Source organism: Alligator mississippiensis, chromosome 8 (genome assembly GCF_030867095.1).
Source record: "Alligator mississippiensis isolate rAllMis1 chromosome 8, rAllMis1, whole genome shotgun sequence".
Classification (NCBI taxonomy): Eukaryota; Metazoa; Chordata; order Crocodylia; family Alligatoridae; genus Alligator; species Alligator mississippiensis.
The window spans coordinates 36,216,351-36,238,003 of record NC_081831.1 but is presented as its reverse complement, the minus strand read 5'-3'; the positions used below and the strand labels follow the sequence as shown (position 1 = coordinate 36,238,003).

Genomic DNA, 21,653 nt, shown 5'->3' with positions numbered 1-21,653 from the left:
GTGGGGAAGGTTATGCCACAGCTGCAAATTTTTAGTTTTGTCTGTATTGGCCTCAGCATGGTCCTAACACTTGCAGCTCTGTGGCAAGACAAGGATTATAGAATCCAGCTTCAGGGCTTCAGCAGGTCACTGGGGTCAGGAAGGAGTATTTTGCTCTGGTGCGCAAGTGGTTAGATTAGAGATTGGCCATGGCTTGAGAAAGGACACAGGCTGGGGGAGGGGGACAGGACACCAGTACCCCTAAGCACTACCAAGAATCCTTTTTCCCAGGCTCCTGGTTTACATGCTTTGCTGATACAATCAGGATTCAACTGATCTCCAGATATGGGGCAGGGAAGGACCTACCTCCCAGGCAGATTGGCAGGATTTTGTGGAGAGGGGAGAGAAGAGCCTTATACTGGGGTGCACAGTTAGGCTTCCCCTGGTCCTTCTGCTGCTGACTTTTCTCTTCCTTTTTGTCACTTCAATTCCTTTAGTGGACTTGAGCAGGCTCTCCTTCACTCTCCCTTCTGGGGTAGCTGCTGGGGCTCCCCCTTTTTGCATTTTCCTGTTTCTTATGAGGTTATTTCTTTTCTTGGGCTGCCGTGAAGAGCTTTGGCATATTCCTCTGGAATGCAGTGCCAGGTCTTACAGCCACCATGTGGGGCGGGGGGTGTGCCACAGGGATCCCCAGTGTCAGACACAGTGGGGAGCTCCCCAGGGGCTGTAGGAGGGCTGACCAGTGGGGAAAGAAGGAAGAGCAGGGTTGGGAATCTAAATCCCATTCTAAAGCGCTTTCCTGAGGCCAGCCTCTCAACTCCCTCATCTCCCTGGTTCCACTCACCCAACACTTTTCTTCTGGGCAGGAGGCGAGATTGGCAGTTGCCTCTGCTGCTTGCTTGGCTGCCTGCCACCAGAAGGTGCTGAATCCCTGAGCTGGAAGGTCCGGATACCCTCTTCTGTACTTGGCAGACAACCAGACCACGTCAGTTGTGCAGCATTTTGACCTGTCATCAGGTAAGCAGAGCAGAGGGCTCACACCTGGTGTCCCCCTGCTGTTAGGCCACCAAACAGCCTCTGACCTTCATCCACATGAGGCAGATACTTTGGGTTGCTATTGTCCTTTCTGGGACTCTTGATACTCTGGAAAGGTGGCCATGAAAGGTGAACTGGGGAAGGGGAGGGGAGAAGCAGAAAGAAATAAAGATAGAAGTGAAAGATTGGAATGATAGAGGGAAAGAAAGAGGGAATAAAGAGAGAAATGGAAGACAGAAAGAAAGGAGGGAGAAAAGAGACAACAATAAAATAAAAAGGAAAGAAGGAAGGAAGGAAAGTCTGTGATACACAGCCGAGAGGTTTATTAAAGTTTAAAGAAAAGAAACCTTAGTTTGAGAGGAGGGGACTGTCTATATTTAGTGGTGGGTAGGATGTCAGCTCTGAAAATAGCCTGCTACCAGATCCTAATGAAATCCTCTCCCTTGCTGTCACATGGAACAGCCTGGGGAGGGCTGGAACACTATCACACCCGCGGCTGAGGAGCTCCTGACATTCACAATGACTCGCCCTTTTTTATTTTCCGGTTTCTCCTATTCTTAACTTCTCCTGCCTTACGTTGAGCAGAGGAGTTGCACCGGCCAAAAAAGTGAATGCGGGGGAGGTGCTGCTAAACTACTGCCAAATCCCAGGCAACATGTGACCAGACTGGCAATATAATACCAAACCTCTCTCTCTCTCACACACCTCTCTCTCTGTCTCTCTGTCTCTGTCTCTTTCTCTCTCTCTCTCTCTCTGTCTCTCTCTCTCTCTCTCACACACACACACACACACACACACACACACACACACACACACACACACACACACATTGAAGAAATTCAGAAAAGCCACTATGCTACCCTCAGGGATCAGTAGGGCTACCAGCCAGCCCAGACTGTATGGGACACAGAGATAGTTGGGCAGGTGGACAGTGTTGGCAGGAGCACAAGGATTGGGGTGGGAAGTGGAAGCAAAGAGACAGGTTGCATTGCCATAAGGCCTGATGTGTCTGAGGGTTTAAGAGAAACAGAGAGCAGGGAGGTAGATTGTGAGGGGAGCACAGATCTGCCAGGCCTACAGGGGAAGCCAGTAGCAGGCCATGTGGAGCAGTTGGAGGCAGGAACAGGACTGGCACTTGGGAAACAGGATGCATGGGATGTAAAGGCCCATGAGAACTGATGAAGCCCGCCCCCCCCCCCCGCTTTGTGGATGCAGGGCATATGGACAGCTCATGTACCTGGGAGTTAGGGATGGACCCAGGAGCAGGGCGGTAGGTCATGCATGGAAGGCATAGGGTTTGGAAGAGGCAATGTGGAGACGTTGCTGAGGAAGTCCACACCTTCTTTGTTGAGTGGTGGACCCAGTAGCAGAAGAGGGGGAGCCTTGGGAAATGCAGTTCACTGATTTACAGGGGTACCTACTTGCAAGGAGTGAACATCTATAGTAGTGGGGATGGAACAGGTAGGAGTTGGAGGTTACTGCTGTAAAAACTGTGTGTTAGTACTGCTAGTGGGCTTCTTTGGGATGCCCTCAAGTCTGAGATATCTCAGGTACAGCATCCACCTATGAAAGAGCCTGGGGTAAAACTCTTGGAAGAAACTGCCATCCACTCCCCATAGAAAGCATCATTTTCCCTTTTGGATACCCTGCATTGCTCTCTCCATCCTTGGCCTTTCTAACAAGGACAACCACAGTCCATTTCCTGGTGGAGGCAAGTGTCCCTATCAGCAAATCACCATAGGTGACATTACCTCATCTCTGTAGTGGCATTTGTCATGGAGAGACCAAGAATGGAGACAGGCATAGAAATTAAACTCCCTTCTCCTTGCTAGTGATGGTCCCACCAGCTCAGGGTTGATATATTTGCAGTGAAGGACAGTTTATCAGGCCCACAGACGAGCAGGCTTCACTAACATGCACAAGGGCCTCATGTAGTAATCATAGCCACATTTATGTGTCCCAGAGGATTAACTCATGAAACTGGTTACCTTATGCCTCATGCATTTTGGAAGAAGGTGTGCCTGAAAAGTGTTGGTCATAGAAGCTTTGTCTCATGGACTGGAAGATGTGGTTCAAAAGTCTCACGGCCGGGACAGATTAACTCCTTAATGGCACTATTCATTTTGGCAACATATCATGTGCCTGAGAGGAATCCAGTCGTGAAACTGTCCAGTCCAGTGGATTAATCCACAATTAGGGACAATCAGAAGGCAAATGGAGCCCCCACTTGGAGGTACTTAAGGAAAAACCAGGATATGTCTATTAGAGTAGGTGACTGAAAGTTAGAAGCTCTGTGTTCTCAATCTGGATGTGCACAGACTTGCTGTGTGACTTTGTGGTAGTTATATTTCTTCTCCCTGCCTCAGTCTCCCCATCTATAAGATGGGGATGGTAATGTTAGCTTACTTGAGGGGGTTGGAAGCCCAGACGTATTATCTAAAAAAATGCCATGAGATTCACAGATAAAAGGGCTCCCTAAGTGCAGAGTATTCTAGCACCAATTATCTAACAAACTGAACCCTATAAAAATGTGGGTATCTAGACCTGGAGGGGACCACTGGGATATTTTGTGTCTGATTCTTTCTTTTTTGGTAAAGTCTTGTGCAAGCCATGAAATATACATGCATTCAGCTACTGCTTATGCTTATATACCAGGGCTGTTGTTGAAGATGGAGCTGAAATGCTGTGGCAAATAGAGAAGTCTACTAAGATCTCTGTGAGCAGGTGTCTTTTACAATCTCCAGTATGAACTCCATCCACACACTGTGATAAGGCAGAACTACCCCCTATCCTGAGGGCTGGTTTCATTAATAAAGCAACCCTAAGAGAAATCTCAGCCCAAGACAGCTCTCTCAGACTGATTACATTGAGAGCTCCTCCCTCTGGACTGCTCAGCCCACTCCTTAGATCTTCTCTCCCCAGAGAGCACCTCCCACCTACCTTATTTCTCGGTGGGTACTGAGCCATCTGCATCAGTGAGTCAGCAGAACACACTTATCTCTTTTCCAGCAGGATCCACACCTCCTAACAGGATGGACAGTTTCTGACAAACTCTCAGTCTGTTACAATCTCAAACCATTAAGGAACAAATCCTGAGATCCTTATTTGAGGTTTTACTTTGTCTGGCTCCTAATGCAGAACAAATTCCCATTGCAGTCAATGACTCAATGTTATGGCACGGTGCAAACTGATTAAGGAACTCAGACTCCGGCCCTAACAGTGGACCAGACTATTCTCAGTTAGCTTGAAATAACTTTGCCTGAACTCCATTGCTGTTAATGGAGGATGGGTTTACATCAGAACAGCTGAGCAGAGGATTTGGAACTGGAGTGCTTGCCTGGTGATGTCTTTCTAAGGGAGCTGAGCAGGGCTTGAAGGAAACAGTGGAAAGTGCCTCCATATCTTCTGTCTGCTAGTTACACTCATAAGAGGATTTAATATTACTTGGATTTAGTCAGTCATTACATTTTCTCCCCTCCACCCTGGGGTCTGTTCAGTTCATACCCAGGGTAGGGCTTGCCTGAATAGTCTTAGGTGATTTTTCTAATCAGGGGTGGGGAGTCCATAGCTGTGATCCTCTACAGCATCCTATTTAGTGGTAGTTTCCAAAACCAGTAGCCCTGTCTGGCCTCAAATAGCTTTTACATAATACAGAATATGGGAGTAAATGATCATCATGGGCTTACAGTCTGCAAATTTATGTCTGCTAAAAATTGGGAGACTGCTTCACCCCATCATTTTAGGTTAATAAATTAGGGGAACCCTTACATGCTCCCCCCCCCTTTCCCTTTAACTGAAAATGAGTCCTCGGGGCATCACAAGAGACCAGACGTCTTCTGCTTCACTGTGGACTAGTCACTTCCCACTGCCCAGTATTCCTCAGTGCCTCAGGGCTAAATCACAGTGGTTAATTATTAGACTGTCTGCAAAGACAGAATCAGAGATGGTTAGCCTGGGAGGTGGATGGACAACATGTCTAGGAAATATAGTGCCAGGCTCTGCATTAACTCTGTTATTTTAAAATGGAAACTTGTAAGTAAGTAGTTTAGGGTCCAAATGCAGCTATTTTGTTTTCTTTAACATTTTTGCACTATCAATGAAAATATCTTCTGTGGTGAGAAATGTGGAAGAGGACAATTAACCCTCCCCCTGTAGTACTGAGAATTCACATACAACATCACATGCTACAAAGAGAAACTGATTGGAAACTGAAAGTGAAACTGACCAGTCAGCTGTCATTTTTCCTGGGTAGAGGCTTGCAACAGGTGATGAAAGTTAACAAGATTTAACAAGATTACAAATCTTTCAAGGAAATTAAAAGGTGGCAAATTCAAAATTGAAAAAATAAAAAGAGAGAAAACACTTTTTGATAAAAGTTGTGCTTAACCTGTGGAACTCACTGCCACCAGAAGTTATTGAAGTCAAGAACTTAGGAAGATTCAAAGGGAAATTGAATATTCCCATGCATCGTAATAATATCTGCCATTGCCATTGTTAATGGCAACAAATGTTGGCAGGGGTATTAAACCTCACACATCAGGGTTTAAGCTTGTCTGTATTAGAGTTCAGGATGAGTCTTGGCATGAGACACATTTTCCTGCATCTGCATGCTGCAGGCTTCTTACACTTTCCTCTGATCCAACTCATGTTTTCCACTGCCAGGGACCCTGCTGGGCATAGCACAGATGCCCCTGACCCAACAGAGATGCCCCTGGGAGCCTGGAGGTTTGCAGTGGCTGGGGATCTGCCGGAGGCTTCTATGTTGACAGTGTCGGTGCGTTGTAAATTCATCTCTGGTTCCCAGCCTGGCTCTTCAGACAGGGATGTTCAATAACTCTCCAGGAGGCTGCTATTCTCCCTCGTCTTCCCACCCCTCCCACTCATATTAATATCTCTGCATTCATCTCCTGGCCTCCCTCATTAGAGCGTGAGGAATAATGGAGCTCTGGCTGAGCACAAAATATGCTGTAATAGGGACATTGTGATCTGCGAGGGAAGCCTGAATCATTCGACTCCCAGGTTATAGATTTAGGCTGGGGGTTTCACAAGAGCCTTTGGGAGTTAGGAGCCCAAATTCAATAGGAAGTCTATACAGCTTGGGCTCCTAATTCCCTTTGACTCTTGTGAATAATCCAGCTTGGAGTGATGCATGTTTTGAGGAGAAGGGTAGGAGTGGCTATTTGAAGTATATGTAATACAGAAGTTAAAATATATCTCCCCCACTAGCTACAGGCTTAAGCACACTCTTAACTGTGGAACGTGTGTAGGACAAGGTCTCAATGAACCCAGCCTAGAAAGCAGAACTGAATATGGGGCCAACCTGGATAGGACTGGGGGTGATTCAGTGCCATCTACCTGCCTAACTATCTCTGGGCAGCCTCTACCTGTAGACCACATATATAGCCCTGGCCTTCTCCTGCAGTGGAGCCCCTGAGGGTGGTGGTAGACCAGGGCTGAATTTGGTTAGGGGTTGTGACATAGGCCTTATGGGCCCCTGAAGGTGAATCTGGATACAGACCAGAGCTTTTGCAGTGTGAACTGGTACAGCTCCACTGAAGTGAATGGAGTTAGCCTGGTTTATAGCAGACAGCTGAACATCTGGTGTCTGGAGCACATCCCCTTCTCCATATGGATTCCCCAACCTACTACTTCCCTTTGCATCCCCATTCTCATACAGCCCCCAGAGCTCACATGACTTGCATTCTGCATTAGCCCATATGCTCTTCACAACATCAGCAATGAATGACAAAAATGTGAATGCTCACTTATGGGCTGGAAGCTGCTTGGACATCAAGAGAAGATCGTGCCCAGCCTTGCAGAGAGCTCAGGAGACAGGGGGGAATTCAAAGTGGGGGCTGCTTGAGAGGGACTGGATAAATCTGGGGATAGGCAAGGCCTTATGAGGTTTTTATATCACTGGTTCAAACCCAGCTGTGGCCATGTTGTAACATTTTAATGATTGGGATGGTTATAAGCTTGATGACCTCAGTCCAGCTCCTTGCAGACATGAGTTCAGTTACCAGCAACCGATACGATGGATGCCCTTAGCAACTTCATCAAGAGGTACCAAGACAGAATGTGTCATCAGCGTGTACAGATACTCCTGTTAAAACTGGGGTGAGGTGACAGGCAATGCAATCCAGCATCTCCTGGGGCTCAGACTGTACCTCTTACGTAGGTAGAAAGGAGCTCTTTTCTCTGGGTCTATCAATCTAGGATCCATTCCATAAACCACTGAGTTGGGATGCCAGCACACTTGTCCCCTGTGACAACCTTCCATTGAATAGGTAGAGATCCATTATTATATATAAGTTAATGAGAGAAGTTCAAGGAAAGAGTAGGGATATAGAAGACTCCTTCCAGCATTGGAGGAGGTGGAAACTCCCTCAGCCAGGACAGAATCATTTAGATTCTCATTCAGGTTTTGATTCCAGGGTTTCTTTTCCTTTCCCCAGGGGGTGGGGAGTGGCCAAAAAATGTAAGGGCCACATGCCAGCTGGCTATAACCAGGCTTCTATTATTGAGACTGCAATTTTTCGGGTACAATGTATGACTTATCTGTCTCACAAAAGCACCTAGAAATGCCACCCAAAATTAGGGTCCCACTTTGCTTGACCTTGCACAAATAGCCACTAAGGCTGTCTCAAAAAATTCCATTTTAAATAGACAAGACAAGGAGCAAAAGAAAACAAAGCTCATTATCCCCATTTTACAATCAGGGAACTGAGACCTAGCGGGATACAGTGATTTAAGGTGATACAGCCATTCAGTAGCAAGTTGGGATAAATTTTGGGTTGATACCCAAAAGAAGTTACTTTGGTGTCAGAGGGCTGGAGTTGCACCACTTACAGGAGAGTCAACAGGTCCAGTAGGAATCAAACCCTTCGCTGTGCCCCCAGTGAGGGAGACAATGGTGATTGTGAGCTCCAGAGAGTAGAGCCAACCAGAGCTGCCTACTGGAGGGTAGTGTTGGCAGTCTGGCCCTACCAAGCCAGACCTGGACTCCAGGTAGCTCAACTCAGAGTTCAGGAGAACAGGGTTAGTGAATGAGTCCAAAAGGCCCATCATGGCCATGATCAGAGATGTCTGTCTACCCTGATCACAAGCAAGGGCTTGGTCTCCTGCTTCAGTCCCCAACAGACTGGGAAGATGCAGGAAGAGAAGAGATGAAAAAGAAATTGGAGGGAGAAGGAGGGGAGCAGAGAGGGGCTAAAGCAGCAGCACACTAGTGAAGATCAGGGCTTGGGCTTGATGACCCTGGATGCTTCTGGTGCCCCTGTGGGCTTCTGCCCAAAATAGGTGCCTCATTGCCTGGGTGCAGCCCTAGAGGACCGGGGAGTGGGGAGTGCTGCCAGATCCAGACGGAAATATTTAAATCGGGCCTCCTTAATACTGTTAGGCATTTTCCTCTCTCTCTCTCTCTCTCTCTCTCTCTCTCTGTCTCTCTCTAATTCTGTTGCAGTCATTACCCAGGGAGCGGATACACAGGGCCCTATGGGGAGTTCTAATGGGCCGATTCAATTTCAACTGGATGACGCCACTTAGCCAGGCATTAAGAGCTACAGCTCCGGGAAGGCAAACGCCAGAGAGAGGGAGAGGGTGCGAGAGAGAGTGATTATAACGAGGAGCAAGAACTCCCTCCCGCCCGTCCTCCACGCTCGCCCATTCACAACCGCTCCGGAGAATAGCTACATTCACAAAACAGCCAGCGCTGCTCCAGCGTCGCCGCTCGCAGCCTCTCCCCTCCCGCGGGCAGAGCCGGGCAGCAGCAGCGCGCCCCTGCTCGCTCGCAGCTGGCAGCCCGCGGGGGCCCGGCCGGGCAGCGGGGCGCCCCGGGGAGCGGACACGCCGGGCGCTGCCCCCAGCCCCGCGCCGCGGCCCCGGGCGCTCGTTCAGGCTCTGCCCGGCCGAGGGGGCTCGCCGGACCCGCCTGGGACGTCGCCCCAGCATGGCCCTGCCGTCTGCGCGGGGTAAGTTCGCCTGCAAGTGACCCCTCCGCGGATGCCCCGGGCCAGCCGCATCGGGAGGCGCGGGACAGGGGGAGCCGCGCTGGAAGGGGCCCTGCTTCCCCCGCAGCTGGGAGCGACTCGGTGCAGCGTGGCCGGCGGGACCCCCCCGCCTCCCCGGGCATCCCCCGCGGCCGGGATTTAGCGGGGCTTGGCGCGGGGCAGGGGCCGGCTCCCTGGCTGCTGCGACGAGCCCGGGGCGCCGTGGGGAGCCCGTCCCGGCCGGGGCAGCGCAGCTCAGGGCTCCGCCGCTCGCAGCTCGGTGGCTTGGACCATCTGGCGGGCGCACACACTTGATGCGCCGGGGCCGGGCAAGTGCCCGGGGCTCGGGCCGGGCGTGCGGCCGCGGGCGGCCTCGGGTGCCGGGCTGCGGGGCAAAGAGCGCGGCGAGGAGCTGGAGGACGCGCCCGGCGCCCCGCGCAGGGTGCCCACGAGGGGTGAGGCAGAGCAGCGCGGGCCCGGGCGGCGGCAGCGACACCTGCCCGGGCCGGGGGGGCCGGGGCCGGGGCCGTGCCCGGGGCGTGCGCTGCTCCGCGCGGTGCCAGGCGGCTCGGGGCGCGGGCGCTGCCGGGGGGCAGGGAGGGAGGGAGGGGGCGGCGGCTCCACCCGGCCTGCCCGGTCGCTGCCCCGGCGGGGCCGGGCTCGCGGCCCCCGGGCGCAGCCGCGGGGCGGGATCGGGATTGGGGTCCCGCGGGCTGAGCCCGGAGCGCGGGGAGGTGGCGGCCGGAGCCGGGGCCACGGCGGCCGCATCCTGCACCGGGCTGGTCCGCTCCGGATGGCAGCGCGGCGCTGGGGCCGTGCACCCGCAGCAGCTGTCCCGTGCCGCTGCCCGCGCCGCGCTCGTGGCCGTCGCGGCCGGGGAGGGAGCACGCAGCCGCCCCGCTCCGCCCCCGCTGCCTTCCCGGCCCGGCGGCTGCGGCTGCTGCCTCCGGACCGGGCTGCTCCCTCCTCCCCGCCGGGGCCGCAGCTCAGCCTTCGTTGTCCGCCCGCCCCCCGTTACCGTGGCCGCACTGTCTATTTCAGCCCCTGCCGCGGCCGGGGCGGCTTCAGCACGTCCGGAACCGCAAGCAGCTTCTTGTCATTCAATCCTTTCTGATCCTGTTGGGCGCCAGGGCCCTGCTAGGTCCTAGTGCCCCTCGGGCCGCGGTCCTCTGGGTCCCAGCGCCCACGCAGCAGCGGGAAAGGGTCTGGCCAGAGTCACTGGCCTGCCTGGTCTGGCCTGGCATCTCGAGGGCTAAGTCCCACCAGTCTCAGAATCACTGCAATATCATACTTGCACTCACTAGATCCTATTATCCACTAGCTTTTGGTGGGGAAGGTTAAGAAAGCCCCTCATTTCAGTGCTGTCTGGCCAGATCATTGGCCAAATGACACTAAATTGGTGAGTTGGTGGCTAAAAAGAGAGGTTTATAAACTCAGAGCGTTTGTCCACCCCCCTCTGGAACTGTCCTGTAGTTGTGGGTCCAAGCCCACCTCCACTCTGGAGCTCTCTCTGCTGTGGTCTCCCAGGCAGGACCTGGATTCAGCTCTGCAATGTCCTGGTGCTCAGCAGGCCCTGCATCTGAGAAGAGCTTCCTTCTCACTTTCCTTGGGCCCGCTGTTCTGGCAGTTGGGCCCTGGTCACCTCCAAGTCCTAAAACCCCGTCCACTGAATCCCAATGCTTACTAGATCCCAGTCCCATCCACTAGGTCCTCATGTCCAAGCACAATCCAGAATCCTTGCCCCTTGTCTTCTTGCCCTTTATCTCAGTCCTTTATCCTAATACTAGAGCCTCAGTTTGATCCATTTTCTATGTCCTTTCCTTTAGGTCTCACACACTTTCAAGACAGCCTTCTGCACCCTAATTCTTTGTTGACTCCTTGTTCAGCCTGTTTGGTCTTAGTTCTTCGGGGGTCTCAAGCTATGTTTTCACTGGTTCTTGTTTCTGTCCCCCCAGCTCATGCTATCTGGATTGGGTTTGGTGTCCTACGGGATCTAGAGCTTTTGTAATGGTGCCTAGCATTCTCGAAGTCTTGAAGGGCAGTTGCTGGGCTCAGAAACTCTGCTGATTCACACCCATTGCATCAGGAGGCTCACAGCTCTCATGCCATAGGTAGGTATCCCTTCCGATTCAGCCAGTCACCCACGTTCTAGTGATGTCCATTCACTACTGCATAGTCCTCATTACTGCATTACTGATCTGATTCATCATTCAGACTCTCTGGTTCTAAAGGTTCTTGCTGTCCAGTCTTTGCATTAGCATGAGAGTCTTATCCTGTGCACTCAGTTTTTTTCCCATACAAATTTCCCTAGATAGTCTCACTTCCTTGGGTTGCCTACATCCCACCATTTCCTCCTTTTCAGTGGGCTGGAAAGCCTAACACTCAGCAGTCTCCTCACTGAGGTGCCTGTGGATCAGTCACCCCTGTGTCTCTGCTACTCAGCTGTCCTTGTGCTTTACCAGATCAGCCTGCCATTTATGCCTAATGAATCCATATCCTTCCGTACCCATTCAATCGATAATGCATATTTCCGGAGAGCAGCTCATTCAGACTCTCCATTACAGCAGTGGGTGGAGTAAGCATCTCTCTCCAGAACACTGGGAGTCTGGAGGGCTCGAGGCCCATTCTATATTCATACTCACATTTGCTGGATCCTATTATCCTTTCCTTCACCCCCTTCTCCATCCTTTGGCCAGGAAGGTTAGAAAGTCTCTTGCTTTAGTGCTATCTGATCAAACCCAAATCATTGGCCAAGTGAAATGGAGCTGGTGAGTTGGTGGTTTAAAGGAGAGGTTTATAAACTCAGAGGGTGTGTCCCCACATGCAGGGGCATGTGTTTGCCACAGCACAAACAGCAGCACAAATAGCATCTGTGCTGGGCCCAGTAGCCTTATCTAGGGTTCTGGGAGCCTCCCGGGGCTGCAGTAATGCTGAGCTGGCTGCATGGAGCCTGGCCAGCAGAAAGAGCATGGATCTGGATGTCCAGGCTCCGTTTCTGGTGGAGCAGCTGCTGCCATATGCACCATGCCCCTCACCCCCCACGTTTTTTGTGGTGGTTTTTTTTGACATTGGGCTCTTCTGGTGTCAAATTTTGGTGTCACACTGTGAATTTGCAGCAAAGCAAATGGTTGCACATGTGCCATGTGCAGTCTGCAAACCACACGTGCACACTCCTCTGGACATGCTCAGAAAGTTTGTCTAAATTTATCAAGAAGGGCTGAAATACCACTGTTAGCCAGTGGCAGCCCCAGTAAATCTTTAAGGTCCCATTAAGAAGCTTCTCACAGTCCTCCCACATTCTTCTCATTGACTAGGACAGAGATCCTGGCAGCACAGTAAAATTCAAATATAATCAGATTGGTTGACTTTTCTTTTCTGTCGGGGAAATAGGACAGAACAGATCGCACTTTAACAATCAAAGTAAGTTACCTTTGCTCTTCTCTGCTCTTCAAGGTCATTCTCGCTAATGAAAATCAATCTTCTCCTTGCTTTTTTCTACTGCGTGGGTAGCATTTTTTACCAATGGCCATTAGCCTCTATGAATGTTTCCTCTGTCATTATATTACAGGCTTGCTGACCAGCTTTGAAGTTGGGGGCAAGGACTGATAGTTAAAATGCCCTCCAGCAGGACTGGGAGCTGCAAAAATATCCATGCTGCTTATGGTTGAGACAGTCTGCTGCCAGTGGAACATATATATGGGTACTAAGAACAATAAAATATCTTGACTTAAAATGATTCACAAGGCAGAATGGGATTGCTTTTTGTGTAAAGCATGAAACAACTAACTTCCCCACACTAGGTATTCTCTTGTCACCAATTGCAGCACAGTTTGCACACAGTAGAGGTGTGGAAATCATTTAGTTAAAATTCTCCTAGCCAAAGGGTCTGACTAGATTCTGTTCCAGATAGGTGTAGTAGTTTGGTTCATGTTTTTTTTTTCTCTTCCTCCAAGGACTGTCTATTCCTAGATGGTCAGAAGGATTTGCTTTAGTTCTGGTCCTCTGTGGCCATATCTACAGGCTGAAATGTTTCTGTGAGACAACGTTAAACTGAAGTCAAGACCATTAGCACATATGTGACCCCTCTTGGCTGTTCCCCAGCCTATTGGTTTTGCCTTGGGGCTCCCCTGAGCAGTATGATTCAAGTTCTTTTTCCTTCCCTAAGGCCTTCAGGAGGCACCAACCCTTTTGGAATAAGGCCAGAATGTGTTTCCAGTGCTGCAATAAGAGTCAGGAAGTACCACTTCCTGAAAACAAATTCATGGCAAAGTCTATGCAGGTAACAAGAACGGGCTCGTCTCATCTCTTCTGATAAGCCCTGGTTTCCTGGAGCAGATCCTGTTAGAGCATTTTGTCAACACCCCCGCCCCCCCCATACTTTTCTCTGAGTGTTCAGAGAAAGTGGTAAGCCTGACCCTTCTGTGTCACTGAGTCCAAGTCAGAAAGCCCTGGATACAAAGGACCAGGCAACTGAGTCTGAATTAAAGGATACATCTAGAGACCTGTCAGTATATTTTAGTGTAGTTTGTCATTCCCTCCCCCTCCCCTGCACAACTTGATCATTTTGCACATTGAAGTTTGGAAGGGAAGAACAGTATGGTAGGGAAGTGCCAGCCTACAAAGCAGCAGTCATTCTACTTCATTATACTCCCAGCCATATTGCAAACTCTACATGTGGCTTTGGACAAGTCACTTCATAGGTCTGTACCTCATTTTCCCTATCAACACTTCCCTACAACACAAAGTGGGATTAGAGGACTAGAAGACTCAGCTCATCAGCGTTTGCAAAACACCCAGAGCTCCTTAGATTGATGGTACTAGAAATGGTCCAAATATTACTATTTGTTTGAGTGATTTGTGTATCACAGCATCTATCCACGTATCATAGCATCTACTACTTCCTAAGATGAATCTGGTAGACCTCATCATCAAGATCTTTTTTCTTCTAGTTTTCCTGCTAATCTCCCTGTGCTCAGACTTTCCCAGCTTATGTTCTTTAGAATACCCTCCTGGTAACCTGTACATGGCATTGTACTTTGTTTTCCAGTTTGCTTTGAAGGTGCAATTGCAGTGATAATTCATGTGAATACTTTATCTTTCTGTCCCTCTTCTTTAGGATTTTCAGATGTGCCCTGATGCTATAAGCCCTCATTGCTTCCAGGAATGCAACTCTCCTCTAGCGTGGCTGAACTCAGTCGTGAACAGACAATGGATCCTCCTGCTGAGGACTTCCAACAGGTTCTCTCCATTGACCAGATCCGCTCCATTCGTGCCAGCAATGACTATGTAGAGAGACCTGCTGTCTCCTTCATGCAAGCTCGGTCCAATCCATCCCTGCCACAGAATTCCCACAAGACAGAGTGGTCTCAGGACCATCTGGTGTCTTCCACTTTCCAGGACCTACACCGCAGCCAGAGTCAACACCACCAGATACCACCCTTACAGCCACACTTGAGTCACTCCAGCACTGCTAGCTCCATGTCCCGTAGCACCACTGCCTCGGACCAGAGGCTCCTGAGTGGGATCACGCCCTCACAGTCCGGGCACTCCATCATCCGGACGCCGCCCAGAGTGGCTGACCTGAAGCCTGAGGAACCGTTGAAGGGGGTGGCAGAGAAGCCCAGCCTTCACTCCAGACATCTCTTTATCTGTGAGGAATGTGGGCGCTGTAAGTGCGTCCATTGCACGACTGCCCGCACCTTGCCTTCCTGCTGGCTCTGCAACCAGCGCTGCCTCTGCTCGCCTGAGAGCCTCATTGACTATGGGACTTGTCTCTGCTGCGTCAAGGGTCTCTTCTACCACTGCTCCACTGACGATGAGGACACCTGTGCCGACGATCCCTGTTCTTGTGGTCCAGGGTCCTGCTGTGCCCGCTGGGCTGCCATGAGCTTCCTTTCTCTTCTCATGCCCTGCCTCTGCTGCTACTTTCCTACCTTGGGGTGCCTCAAACTTTGCCAGCGGGGCTATGACAGCCTGAGACGACCTGGCTGCCGCTGCCAGAACCACACCAATACCGTCTGTAGGAAGATTTCCTCTTCCAGTGGGAATCCCTTTCCCAAGACTCTGGATAAGCCAGTATGACCTCCTTCAGTGAGGGAAATTGGCTCTTCTTCTCCTTCAGCTCCCTCTGCTGGGCACCCCTTTGGGAAACGAACAAACAGATGAACAGTTAATCAGTCAGTCAGTCAGTCAGTTGGTGAGTCCTGCCAGGGAGCACGAAGCATGTTCTGAGACAAAAAGAATCTTGCTCCTGCAGCCAAGCCAAACGGTCTGGGTTTTGCACATTTCAGCAAAGGACAAAGACAGATGGAGCCAAATGCTGATGCATGCACTAGGCACTAATTGTCAACAGGGGGGTTGAGTGTGGGATCTGTCACTGGATGGCTCAGGACTCTGTGACCTCAGAATACCTTAGGAGTTCCTCTATGGTGGGTTTAAAATGGTGATGTGTCCTAGCACTATAATCCTCCAGGGACCAGACCACTTAACTCAGTTCTCTTTCATTCATTCCTTCTATGGCACTTTCCTGACTGGCACCTCCCAAAGGCTCTTACTTGGTTCCAGTCTGCTGTACTAGGTGCCAGTTTCTCAAAGGGAGATAGGCCATTGTAGTAAACCAACCAAGGGCAACACCTTACACACGCGCGTGCACACACACACACACATGCACGCACGCAAAATAAGAGATGAAGCTTCTAATCATTTTAAGGTAAAAAAGGAATATAAGCAAACCCAAATGTCAATTTTTATGGGTTCACTTGTTAGTGGAAATAGGGAATTGCTGAATTAAGAATCACACTGCCATGGAAAGAACATGATAGTCTGGGTAGAGAAGAGACCCATTTCCACTTCCGTAAATCTGTAGCTAGAGGAAATTCATGCTAGTGTATGGTACTCCAGGGTAGAATTGGCTAAGAGCAAAATGTTAAATCTCAACTGAAGGTTAACACAACAAAAAATGCCTTGAGGGAATGGTAAAGTCTGGCATGCAAAGCCTTACCCTTCTAAGCTGCCAGTGCCAAACCAGCCCAGGTTGGTGCTGACAGGAAGGTGGCATTACCTGATGGTCTCCTATTGGTGAGCTGGTAATTTCATTCCATCTCCATATCGATGTAATTGAAACCCATCACACCAGTTGGTGTTCCTGTTGACAGGATCAGTAGAGAGGCCAAGAACTAAGTAGACCATGGAGCTTGACCTACCTTTTCACCTCTACAGGTTGTCCCTTTAGGTTTTGGGTGAGGTACACTAGTTGGGAGATGAATAGGAAGCCCATCCTGCTGCCCTGTCCTATTGAGAAAGAGAAGCCTTCAGTCTCCAAGGCTTCCAATCTAGTACCTTTCACCAGCACTGAATTCACTTTAAAGAGAGAAAAACAGAATGAAATCTTAAGAACAATTGCCAACTGAAACCACCTTTACTATGGTTTAAGAACAGTTACACATGCTTGTCTCTGTCTACAAATGGAGATAAGCTGAGGTCCTGACTTTGGGCTGGAGGGGGGAAGGAAAGCTGTTTATCAGAAGACAGAAGTAGATGGGTAAGAGAAGTGGGTAATACCTGACTCACCCTCCCCAGTTCAAGTGCCTCATTTATTTTCTGCTGTGATAGAGAGCGCTACACAAAAGCAAGATTCAGCTGAGCAACTTTGCACCCTGTAGGCAAGCCTGATGTTGATACAAGGGGTTCTGAGACAGGAAATGTTGGCTGCAAACTAGAGATGGGTCTGAACCAACTTCCCAGATCTGGACATCTTCACACAAGGAGGAATTTTAGGTCCAGATTGTGTTTCCTGGTTGGTTGTCTACAATGAGCCAACCTTCTCTATCTGAACATTCCTGCTCCTTGAGGAAGCTCAGATCCAGCTAGAAATTTCTGGCTCAGGTCCACCTCTGCTGTAAATGTCAGGTGCCAAACTCAGTTACAACCCCTTGACTCCAGAAACTTGGCCATGGAGTGAAAGCCAGATTAACCAAGTGCTCTATTCTACCATCACATTCACCCTCCAAGGCACACACACACACACGTGTGTGTGTGTGTCTGTGTGTGTGTACAGGGCAGTGGGCATAACAACATTCCTGTTCCATTGGAGCAAATGGTTCAGGAAGACTATAGGACATGGGAGAACTAGAGAAACATATGCAAGAAAACCCCAGCTGCCCCAAAGCTTCCTCCAAGGCACTCCAATGTTTACGGCACAAATGTCGCACTCGCATATCCACTGACTCCTTCTCTTTGTTTAGAATTTCTTTGATATATTTTTGTATATATAAATATAATGTTATGATGGCTAGGACTATTATTAATAATATTCATGATACTGCTGTGAATGGTGCCATATGCAAGGTTTGGCTTCCTGGTACATTTACAAACTCCAAAGGAATATCTCAACTCTTGTTATGCTTCTCTTAGACCTTAGTTTATAGGCAATGTGAGGTATTTTAAGGGCCTGCTAACAAGGCTTTGCATTGCTTTTCATCAGGCAGGTTTGTGAATTCAATTCAGCTGCTAGCTGTGGGGCGGGGCAAGGACAGAAAAGGGTGAAGGCAGGAGTTTCTATAACCAGTTTATCCCATGGTGAGTTCTGCCAATGGATTAGAATCCTGTTACACTGTAACGTTTCACTTCAGAACCATGCTGTGGGAATCTGCTTTTCCCATCTGAAGATGGAAGCCCCTTTATATAAGCAGAGGAAATCCATATGATACGCATGCATCCCAAAACTCACTTATAGTGGTGTTCTATTTCAGATTAAATGAGGAGAGTCATGAATGCACCCACTGAAGTTTCTGATGACCACATCATTCTGTTCAGAGGAAAAGTGTTCTGTGAGAAACATAATGACTTCTCCAGGAGAATTCCACTATGTGGGATGGGGGGTGGGGTATATACATCATTCCATTTCTTTGTTACATAAATTACACAATGTATTGCAAACATCTGACTATGTCTATGATGATAATCAGGCAGAATCCTATTTTCAAGATCCATAGTCATATAAAAAGTCACATTACAAAGTACACCAAAAAATCTATATTGGTGGGACTCCTGTAAAAAGGTACACCTTACTTTTTGATCATTCCACTTACTTTCTACTGGGGCTAGTTTTTGGTCATAATGGTTTTTGGCAGAATATGTTCCTTCCAACACATTGCTTTTTAAATATGAAGTGCTAGTTTTTTGAGACTTTTAGGGATTTGTTTTAGTGAGAACCCAATATTTTTCCAAGAAAAAATGTTGATGGAAACAGAAAAAATAAATAATTCACATTTTTGATGGTGACCAAACAACCAAAATGTCTTCAATATGCTCTTCTCCACAAGGTTTTGGTGTGGATGCCAATTTCTTCAGTTTCTTCCTTCATGACCCACCTTTTCCTTTCACTTGATCATGAAATAACTCAATAAACATGTGAGACTTCCTGATCATTTCAATGGAAAGGCCTCATGATGTCATGAAAACATGGTGACCTCAGCAGAGTGCTGGAAAAGTTGCATATTGAGCAAAAGTACTCATCTTCCAGTCCCTATGCAAACAAACCATATCTTGACTGGGAGCCTACTGGGAGTTTTGCTTGGTAAATGCAGTGCAAGATTGGACCCAAGATTATTATTTTAAAAGAGGTATCTCCAGTAATTGGCAGAAGGTTAATGGCCGGTTTTATTGAATTCTATTTGCAAGTTCTTTCTAATTTCCATTGTAAAATTTTCATCTCCAAAAGCATATTGTGCTATAGATTACTGACCAATTTTCGCCAGTAACATTTTAGATATATTTTATAATTTTTCATTTTTTTGATATTGTGCAATACATTCTGTAAAATATGGGACACATGAATGGAAATCAGAGATAGAACTGAGTCACAAAACTCCGATTCAGAAATGTTCTGCCCAAGGATTTTGGTTCAATCTGTTGTGTCAGTTACAAAATTCAGATTAAAGTCTAGGATCTGAATTATACAGACCCAGATTTTTTTGGTTCCCAAGGCTTATCTGGGACTTGTCCAGAGAATCTATCCATTAAATCTGTTTATTAGAGAAGGACAGAAGACACCAGGCTAGGATTTACCAAAAACTGTCCAAGGTGAACAACATCAGCCAAGTGGGTTAGTTAATATCAGGCAGGAGATGAAAGCCCTGAACCTGGAGGTCTTTTTATGACTTCCCTATGCAATTGCAGACTAGGTTGATGTTTTTTATCTGTCAGAACATGCAATTTACTGTAAAATATGAAACTAGTACCCACTGGGTCTGTTTGGACATGGGAATGAGAAGATCTGCTCCAGAGGTTTGGAGCTGGTCACCCTGGACTTTGTGTCCAACTGTACATTCCAGCCACCCCCTGACTGGGAGTAAGAGCTTTGAATGAGGCTCTCCAGACCTCTCTCTGCACTTGTGATTTTGTTATGCCATGACAGTGTTATTTCATTCCCAAGGGCTGATTGTCAAAGAGGCCCATAGGCGATGTGTGTGTGTGTGTGGGGGGGGGAGGTAAAGGGGGACATGTGCCCCCCCCCCTCCCCGAGATTGGCTGCCGCTGGCTTCTGCGGGCAGTCACTTCCCCTACTTGCTGTCAATACAGCTGTCAGTGGTTGCAGGTGGTCCCTGTTTACCACTCGCCACCACCACCAGCATGGATGGTGGCTGCAGGCAGCCCCCGCTTGCCACCCACTGCTCACCACCTCTCCTCCCTCGCTGACGACACCACTGCAGCCACCAGCGGGCAGTTTCTGCTTGCCGCTGCCACGCCCCCCCTGCTGACACTGCCGCTGCCGCCTGCAGATGGTCACCGTGCCCCCCCAGCCTGAGGAGGCATGCGTTATTCATGAAGTGGCCCTTTTGTGGAATGCTATATTCACCACATATGGTATTCTGATTTTGATCTCATTAAGAAGAGTATGTTTTCCAGCTGAAATTAGAGCGGAAGAAAGGCATTACAGCAAACTTAGGTAAGCTTAGAAGGACCATTACGGCGAGCCTTGCATACAGTGGCAAAACTCTTATGGTGCTTGAAAGGGGGACAATCAGCATAGGGGTTCCCTTCCTCCCTGATCCCAGTGTTGGAGAAGAGGGAGGAAGGGAAATGGCCAAGAATTCTTTCCTCCCTGAGGGAAGGCAAACCTGACCAGTGAGTGCAGAACTTGCTTGGGAAGCAAGCCCCAAGAAGGGTAGGTGATCAAGCAGCTTTTTGCTTTACTTTTGAGAAGCACTAGATGTCTCCTAGTCTTTGTCTGAGTTTCAGACACACCTCAGAAGGCTACCCCTTACAGCACTTATCCCTCTGTAGAGGTGCTATCCACCATAGGGGCCATCTGCAGCACTCTTGAACTCAGTGGGCCACTGCTGAGGGATATGGAGTACTCCTACTCTCCACAGTTCTACTAGACCCTTCTGGTTGAGAGGGATAGGACTATATTCATGGTCTCATGCTACAGCTAGTGCACCATGGTAGCCAATCAAGAAATTCCTGTCCTTATTTCAGAACTGTGACTTCTAACAGAGAACCTCATGGGACCTTACAAGTGCTCACTACTAGTATTGGTTTCAGATCCCTACCAGCCACTTCCATAACTTCTTTGATCTGAAATATTCTTATCTGTGGTTTTGACCCAGATAATTTGGGGGCCCTTTGCCCAAAAGGTAATCAAAAGCTCACAAGAGCAACTCAAGTCTTACTGCTTGGGTGCAAAAAAGGAAAAAGAAACAAAAAAAGAAAACAAGGATAAATGACCCTTCCCCGCCCCATCCTTGAGACTGCAGGAACTGCATGGCCTGAGGTTGAGCAATCAACCCATTGACAATGCTCTCTCTCAGTACATAATTTGCTGATCATGCCACTAGCTGCTTCTTGCAGATGTTGCATGTACAATCTTACTAAGCCTGGACAAAAGCCAGGGCATTGCAAGAAGGAATGGGTGTATTGAGAATTCTGATTTCTATTGCTCCACAGGTGGGGAAAGGGAGAGTGGATGTATTCAGTAATCCATTCCAGATGGCCAACCAAACTTGTTCAGGGTCATCCCCTCCATGTAGAGCCCATGCAGTGTGCCAAGTCCATTTCTGTTGGACACTCACATGCAACTGAAATACTTCTTCCTTATGTGGCACTGAGCATCCGTTTCAGGTGGGCAAAGCAATCCTCTTCAAATTCTTTTTGATTTCAGATTTCTTAGAGATCCTTCTTCTTAAGAGATACTAGAGCAGAGATTATTTGCAAATGCTTTCTGTCACTGGTAGCCACTGATCAAACCTAGACAGCAGTTTGGGGCCTACATGAAATAGATTATTTTTACCATTCCTTGGAGACTATTTCAGAAGAGTCCCATCTAGTGTATGTCTAGTAGGGTGAGGGAAAGGGAAAGGGCCAAATATTTTTCCTTATGGTATGGGCTGCAATCAGGAAAGATTTCAGATGAGGGGAGTTAGGCTGAATCAAATCTCTTTCAGTCAGCCCCTTGCAGACCATTCACAGTGCAGACCACTGAATGTATCAATGCTGTGCAAAGGAAATCAATTATGCATGTGGTGTAACTGGGTTTGGAGAAAAAAGGCCAGACCCCACTTTCATTAAAGCAAGCTTCAAGAGGCAAGCCAACTTTGATGGCAGCAGGACTGGGCCCATGCACAGAGAACTCAGGGATCTGTAAGGAAT

The 21,653-nt window shown here is 48.8% G+C and overlaps 1 protein-coding gene and 1 long non-coding RNA gene across 4 annotated transcripts in view; one reads left to right on the top strand and one right to left on the bottom strand.

Annotated features, from left to right (window-relative positions):
- Nucleotides 1-4,042, bottom strand: part of LOC109281793 (uncharacterized) — a 47,494-nt gene extending 43,452 nt beyond the window's left edge. Inside the window, exon 1 of the long non-coding RNA XR_009463922.1 lies at nucleotides 824-4,042. This is a non-coding gene — a long non-coding RNA (uncharacterized LOC109281793). The remainder of the gene's footprint in view (nucleotides 1-823) is intronic.
- A 4,852-nt stretch (nucleotides 4,043-8,894) lies between these two features.
- SPRY3 (sprouty RTK signaling antagonist 3) lies at nucleotides 8,895-20,909 on the top strand. Of its 3 annotated transcripts, XM_019481900.2 has the most exons (4): nucleotides 8,895-8,984; nucleotides 10,958-11,113; nucleotides 12,571-12,702; nucleotides 14,119-20,909. In XM_019481900.2, exon 4 carries the CDS (start codon nucleotides 14,166-14,168, stop codon nucleotides 15,081-15,083), a length of 918 nt encoding a protein of 305 aa, XP_019337445.2. In that variant the 5' UTR covers nucleotides 8,895-8,984; nucleotides 10,958-11,113; nucleotides 12,571-12,702; nucleotides 14,119-14,165; the 3' UTR covers nucleotides 15,084-20,909. The 3 variants fall into 3 exon arrangements, with proteins under 3 accessions (XP_019337445.2, XP_014465429.2, XP_019337444.2); XM_014609943.3 differs by lacking the exon at nucleotides 12,571-12,702; XM_019481899.2 differs by lacking the exons at nucleotides 10,958-11,113; nucleotides 12,571-12,702 and having other exon boundaries at nucleotides 8,906-8,984.
- Nucleotides 20,910-21,653: the final 744 nt, after the last annotated feature.

Coding starts and splice junctions, on each gene's coding strand:
- SPRY3 (XM_014609943.3), top strand. CDS start 14,166: ATGCAACTCTCCTCTAGCGTGGCTGAACTCAGTCGTGAACAGACAATG.